This window comes from Oncorhynchus masou, chromosome 32 (genome assembly GCF_036934945.1).
Source record: "Oncorhynchus masou masou isolate Uvic2021 chromosome 32, UVic_Omas_1.1, whole genome shotgun sequence".
In the NCBI taxonomy this organism is placed as follows: domain Eukaryota; kingdom Metazoa; phylum Chordata; class Actinopteri; order Salmoniformes; family Salmonidae; genus Oncorhynchus; species Oncorhynchus masou.
Window position 1 is genome coordinate 76784052 of NC_088243.1, and position 7141 is coordinate 76791192.

Below are 7141 nucleotides of genomic sequence, written 5' to 3' on the forward strand. Positions count from 1 at the left end.
CTATTCGGAACATGGGAATTTAACCGCAAAATGTATATTTATGTGTAACGTGTGCATAGCCGTTTACCTGCAACAATGAAGTAAATGTAATGGAAACATATAAATGGTGGGAAAATGCACATATTATTTTTATGCGGATCTTAGAATATTGGCATGAAAATCTGTCGCCAATGCGATCTAAACCTAGCTAGTAACAAACATTGTTATGTCTCCCATGTTCCCCTCATCATTTTCATTTAACAAATATTATAAATGATTTTACTGGTGTTTGTACAGCATTTATGCATTTACATCCTACATTTCACATTCTGTCCAAAAACATGTTCACAGCACAATCTGTCCCCTCCAAAAAGCAGTGTATTTTTATTTATTTATTTATTTGTGACATTAATCAAGTCACCTAAGATTATTTTTAAATATCATATAGTAGTTGGCCCGTTAGTAAAACATTCTCTATAGAGTACCACATGTGTCATAATACCCATAAAACCGAGATGTCAAACAGGGAAACGTTCCAATAATTTTTTCTACCATACATTTTTCCCATAGGAGATTATAGAAACACTTAAAACAAGGGCTGTGTTTCATGTAGGCTTGCCCTGGCGTGACGTTTTCATAACCATGTACATTTCTCTAGGACATGGTGACTTTCATCAATATATTTGCCTGTATTTACCTGTAAAAAAATGAAATGCTAATTAGCTGCTATTGTGATTATCATAAAGACCAACAAATACCATTGGTGATCTGGACGAGATAAAAATAAAAAACTGTATTGTGAATGTTTTAAATTGACACAATACCTGCTTAGAAAAAGTTTAAGCTGGAGATGCCGTGCAGGAGCTTGCAGGGATTTGTAGTCTTGCATGATGTCTACTTTGATGCTAATTAGCATTTTCGAATATGAGAGTAAAATATATTAATAAAAGTCACCTTGATGGTTATCAAAATGTCACGCCAGGGTAAGCCTACACAAAATACAGCCCTTATTTTAAGTTATTCTAAGAATGATTGGAACCATTTCCCTGTTTGACCGCTAGGTTTTCTGAGTATTATGACACCTCCACTGTGGGGCTCTATTTGGATACTAGACCGAGAACAGAGGAGGCTAGTGGGATGAGATATGGGAGGACGGGCTCATTGTAATGGCCAGAATGGAACGAATTTAACAGAGTCCAAAATATATTTTCCATATGTTTGATACCGTTAAGAAAAATTCCATTCCAGCTATTACAATGAGCCCGTCCTCCTATAGCTCCTCCCACCAGCCTCCTCTGACAGAGTACCCTATGGCCTATTCATATGACATTGATGCAGATGACGCAGATGTATTTCCTAGATAACACACAAACAAGAGAGACTCCTGTCAACCTGCTGTCAGTTACAGTCACTCACTCACCAGAATGTTTGGAAACTTTGTTGCGTCACAGCATGCAAAATACTGCCACATCAGGGATAACGCAGGGAGACAGAGCTAGAGTCTATCCTATCCTACTGCAGTCCACCGACTGTACAGGTGTCATTTCTACGGACTAAATTAACCCCTAGGGTCCATAAAGTGTCACATAGATTTATCAAGGGGAGGCTGTTCAATGCACAAGGTAGGCTGCTGCTAGCAACTTTTATTATCAGTATTTCAGCATTCTTATTGCAACACCTAAATAAACTTTGTCATTTCATTGTCAGACCATTACCTGTTTTTAAAAATGTGTTGTAGCTATGGCTTATTCTTGTGTCTCTTGTTAGTGGATGAATTTACACTTTTTTTCATTACTATTTTATTGTTAACTACATATTTAAATATCTTAATTTGCTTGTGTGTTTTGTGCTGTATATGATTTAAAAATATATGTTTTAAACATTGGAACATATAATCTCTACTCAGGAGACTCATCTTTCACTCACAAAGAGGATTAGGCCTACTAACATTGGAGTGAAGTTATCAGGATAACTACATCCCCTGGAATATCACCCTTTCACCTGGGAATGATGGACAACATAACACCCCCAGCTCTGGAGGAAATGAAGGATGTTGAGAAAGAAAAGGAGACGGTGGAAGGAGAGTTGGAGAATGGAGACCATGACAATGACAATGATGATGCATTTCTTGGACCCTTGAATGATATCAACCAACATCCACCCAGTGTGTTTGGTACGGTGAAACCACAAACCAAACTTCTCTCTAGCCCGGACTCACCCTCTAACAGTCTGGAACTACAAGGCCATAAAAGAGGACCAGAAGAGAGACCAAGGCATCTGGAAGATACAGAACCAGCCTCTGACATGCATGTGACTCAGGGCCTTTTGGTTGATATTCAAAGATGTGACAGTGGAGTGTGGGAGAGGGGAGAAGAGAGGGGAAAAGTGCATGTAGAAGAGGAGGAGTGGTCAGAGAGTGAGAGAGTAAAGGATTCAAGGATTAACAGAAGGAGCGCGAAGGAGAGATGGAGACTGAGGAAGAGGGAGAGGTTGGGAGGGAGCATGCCAGCAGCAAAGACAGAGGGGTGGGAAAAGATGGAGAAAAGAGAGAGATGGAGTGAGTCAAGGAGGATGAGGAAAATGGAAGAGGAAGAGGGGATGCAAGATGGAGGTGTGCTGAATGAGAGGAGCGAGGAGAGGAAGAGTGCAGAGGAGATAGGAGATAAAGAGACAGAGAGGATAGGGGATAGAGAGATAGACAGAGAGGGCACAGGGGATAGCGAGATGGAAGTAGGAAGTGCATGGGACAGAAAGATGGAAGGAGAGCGTGCAGGGGATAGTAAGATGGAAGGAGAGAGTGTCAGGGATAGAGAGAAGGATGGCGAGAAGGAGGGTGCCAGCAGCCTGAGCTCTGAAGGGAGCTGGTCTCCTTCTCCCCATCCCATCTTCTCCAGGATGCACATGCACTCCTCCGTCTCATCCTCCTCTTCCTCCTTCAACTGCTCCTCAGCGGAAAGCGATGATGTCTTCAGCGAAGGAGAGGACACAGCCAGCAAAAGGAGCACCATGAGGAGGGTGAGATTGAGAACTGAACATGAAAAGAGAGAGAGTGTAGAGCTACTAGATACACCATACATTAGGAGATCATATTTCAAATAGACAACGACAATAAGTCACTGGTTTCATATCCCCTGTAGGCTGTTTCTGTTGATGCCTTTATTCTCCATGACAGAGTGTCTGTAATTTCCATCCCCTTCTCAACCCCTCTCTGTCTAACTGCTGTCTGCGATTTGCATGAGTTTGAAAGCGAGCCTTGAGCCTTGACACGGGCAAATTTGAATAGGATTTGCATGGGTCCTACTGATGGAGATAGGGGAGACCGGAGAGGAGGGTGATGGGTGTTCCACCAGTGCTTTCCCACTCCCCTTAGTGTGGGCCTACAGTATTTTGACTCAAGTTATTCCACATTTCCCATTATAATGCTAAAGAGAGAGATAATTGAAATAGAAAGTAGGCTATTTTAAGCGCATATGACAATGGACATTTTCTTTACTCCAGTGTCGCTCCTGGAGGACCTTCCTAACCGTGATGCAGTGGTCAGTGCGTCGGCAGAGCTCATGGGTCCAGCTAGCAGGACATCAAGGCATGTGTCCATTTAACAACACAAACACATCAATATAGCACTTTATATGTACTGTATAACTCACTGTATCACATCTCACCATTTACTCACACATCATCAGCTCTCCAAATCATTCACTCATTCTGTTACAATGTGAGCATTGAGGAAACTGCAGATACATTGGTTAGTTAGTGAATGTAGAAGTTAAAGTTAAATATTGACTACACCCACCCTCCCCTTGCCCCTGCCTATATGTTGCTAGGTAACTTCCAGCTGAGTGAGGGGGGTGAGGTGCTGAAGCGTTTCAGTGAGGTGGAGGCTGTGTGTCTTCAGGCCCTCATGGCCGACCCCCTGCGTCCATTTGTACCGCAGTATCATGGCTTGGTCACCAAGGGGGGCGAGAGTTACATCCGCCTGAAGGACTTACTGAGTGGCCTGAAGAACCCTGTCATCATGGACTGCAAGATGGGCGTGAGGTACGTGTGTGTTTCAGAGAGGCTGGTGAGGGGAGGATGGTTCATAATAATGGATGGAAAGGAATGAATGGAATGGAATCAAAGATGGAAAACCAGGTGTTTGATGCATTTGATTCCAGGCATTTAATTTAATTTGTTACAGCCACTACTATGAGCCCGTTCTCCCTATTAAAAGTGCCACCAGCCACCACTGGTGTGTGTGTGTGTGTGTGTGTGTGTGTGTGTGTGTGTGTGTGTGTGTGTGTGTGTGTGTGTGTGTGTGTGTGTGTGTGTGTGTGTGTGTGTGTGTGTGTGTGTGTGTGTGTGTGTGTGTGTGCGTCTGTAATTAAGCTACTGTTGCTCCTAGGACATACCAAGAGGAGGAGTTAACCAAAGCACACACTAAACCCACCCTGCGGACTGATATGTACCAGAAGATGGTAAAAGTAGATCCGACGGCTCCCACAGTGGAGGAACATGAGCAGCGAGGTGTGACAAAGTGGCGCTACCTGCAGTGGAGGGATAACACCAGCTCAACTGCCACATTAGGCTTCAGGATCGAGTGCATCATGGTAAGAGACACAGCTCTGACACCCAAACCTCTGCTGTCCGCTGATTGGCTAAATTATAACAGAAGGAAATAAACATCAGAATCAAGATCAAGATAAAAAATATTATTTTGTGCCAAAAGTCTTCATTTATTGACTTCATCATTGATGTTTGAAAAGTCCTGACTGTTCTCGACCTCTCTATCTCTCAGGGGAGGGTCTACTAACCTCCCTGGATTATGTATACTGGGGTTATGTATACTGTTGGTGGTCTACAATAGTGCCAGGGTTTTAGAGCCCAATTCAATTAGATCCGCTTTAGCCAACATCCGTATATTTGTATAGTCAGAGGTGAAACTGCTTTAGAGCTGTCAAATTCACAAGCAACTCCCGGCATTACACCTTAAGCATTGCCATTGGCTGCATGGAGTCACATTAAGAGAAATCCCATGCAGCCTTGTTTAAGTTAAAACACTAGAATGTAAGAAATCCTCACTATTTACTTAAATTATTTTCAATTTGAGCGTCATTATTTCTATATAGCCTGCACCAGGAATCATCAACTATTTTCAGCTGCGGGACAATTTTTTCTTGAGCGGATGGTCAGCGGGCCGGAACGTAGACTGCAAATTGACCACAATAAGTCCAAACAGATATGTTTGACCAAAACATAATAATTTCAAGCCTTGCTTATATTTCTATACGATCACATGTCTCTTTATTAAGTGTGGGAATACTTGGTAATACATGTCTTATGTTAAAATCACTTGGAGCTGATTTCCTGGTGTTTTTACACTCTTTTATGTACAGCAAACTTGTTTTTTCTCTCATTAAACTTGGTGGGCCAAATAAAACCACCCGTTTGGTGAACCCAGGCTAACACTTTCTCATTCTTAACTTCTAACGCGAGTGGGCGGGTTAGGCTTTGTGACAATGATCACAAGAGCAGCTGCTCACCGATTTAACATCTCCAACAGCTCCAATGCAGTTCCACCGCTGATACCGCCAAAACATCAGCAATGCGGGTGTCGGCTATCGCTTGTTAATACTTTATCTGATTGAATCTAGGCCTAAGTCTGTCTTTGTCCCTGTGTGTCCATGTTAGATGGAGAATGGCAGCGTACAGCGGGACTTTAAGAAGATGCTAACACCAGCCCAGGTCACCGAGGCCCTCCTCTCCTTCACCAAGAGTCAGCTACACATCCTGGTCAGTCATTTTGCCATCAACATCACCTATATTGTGTACAACATAAAGGTTTCACATACCTCTAATAATATAGCTAAAATATTCATCCTTTTCCCCCTGCACTCTCCCTTCCGGTTTCTCACCCTTAGAAGGCCTACCATTCCAGACTTCAGGCTCTGGATGAAGCCCTGAAGGAATCCCCATTTTTCAAAGCCCACGAGGTCAGCTCATATTTACCACTTAAACATGTCAACTCTCCCTCTACTTAATAATACAATATTTAGTCTCAGAACTGGTCACACAGTAATGTTTTGGGTTCACCTGACAGGTGATTGGCAGCTCGCTCCTCTTTGTCCACGACCGGACCAGTCAGGCAAGCATCTGGATGATAGACTTTGGGAAGACCACCCCATCGCCCAGCAGTGTGCAGCTGAGGCACGACGTCCCTTGGGCAGAGGGGAATCGGGAGGACGGGTACCTGATCGGGCTGGCCTCCCTCACCTCTTTTGTGGGTCAGGCCATCAGCCAGGCAGGCTGCAGAAAGGAAGAGAACCATGGAGAGGAGATGGGCAGTGTCGCACACACCCTACAGGAACACACACAGACTAAAAGTCAGGGTGGTCAGGGCGAGGCAGCACAGAATGAAGGTACTTCTGATGGAACAAGAGAGACCACATCAGGACAATACTCCCAGGAATGTGTTCTCTAATTTACATGGATTATGTTTGTGGATGATTTGAGGCATTGCAATAGACAGTATTAATGGACAGAAGTCTCAACTGTTTAGACAGAATACAGGGTGAGTTGAGTTGAATAAGGTGTTTATGGACAATATTTTTTCATTTTTTACAATAAAAACGACCTATTGTACAAATGCCTCATCTATAGACATCATATTGACAGTTATCAATGTGTTCCAACTCAAATGTCTGGTTCGTCTCATTTGACTGTGCCATTGAGGAATTTTAATTTGAATAGCCACAGTCGATACTTCAGGCTTTGTGGTGGTGGTTATCTCCTGAACCATCACTGCAGGACAGGTGAGGAAGGCTAGCACCCAACATCAACAGATGCAGCCAACAAAAACAGGGTCTTTCATTTATTTACACCTTTGCAGCATTACATCTGTGTCGCATGCCAGGAATTGTCTTTACTGCTCAGTGGATGTCCCTGAGTTCTCTTACCTTGAAGGTGGCGCGCATGCGCAAACCACTCACAAGGGGGCATTGTTTAAAGTTATTAGGAGGGTCCGTTTGCGTACAGGGCACTATCAATTTAGTCCCTATCACAAATTTTATATTGTAGTCGCCATTTCTTTTAATCGTCACAATTTATATTGCTAAAACTAAACACTTTGACTAATATTTCGTTTTGGTCAAGCATTGTTTAGATGTGGTAAATCATTGATTTG

The 7141-nt window shown here is 43.1% G+C and overlaps 1 protein-coding gene across 1 annotated transcript; it reads left to right on the forward strand.

Moving 5' to 3' along the window:
- Window positions 1–1309: 1309 nt before the first annotated feature.
- On the forward strand, window positions 1310–6594 carry LOC135526596 (inositol-trisphosphate 3-kinase B-like). Its single transcript, XM_064955107.1, has 7 exons — window positions 1310–1601; window positions 1886–2994; window positions 3478–4017; window positions 4364–4568; window positions 5650–5751; window positions 5880–5951; window positions 6059–6594. Exons 3-7 carry the CDS (start codon window positions 3794–3796, stop codon window positions 6437–6439), a joined length of 984 nt encoding a protein of 327 aa, XP_064811179.1. The 5' UTR covers window positions 1310–1601; window positions 1886–2994; window positions 3478–3793; the 3' UTR covers window positions 6440–6594.
- Window positions 6595–7141: the final 547 nt, after the last annotated feature.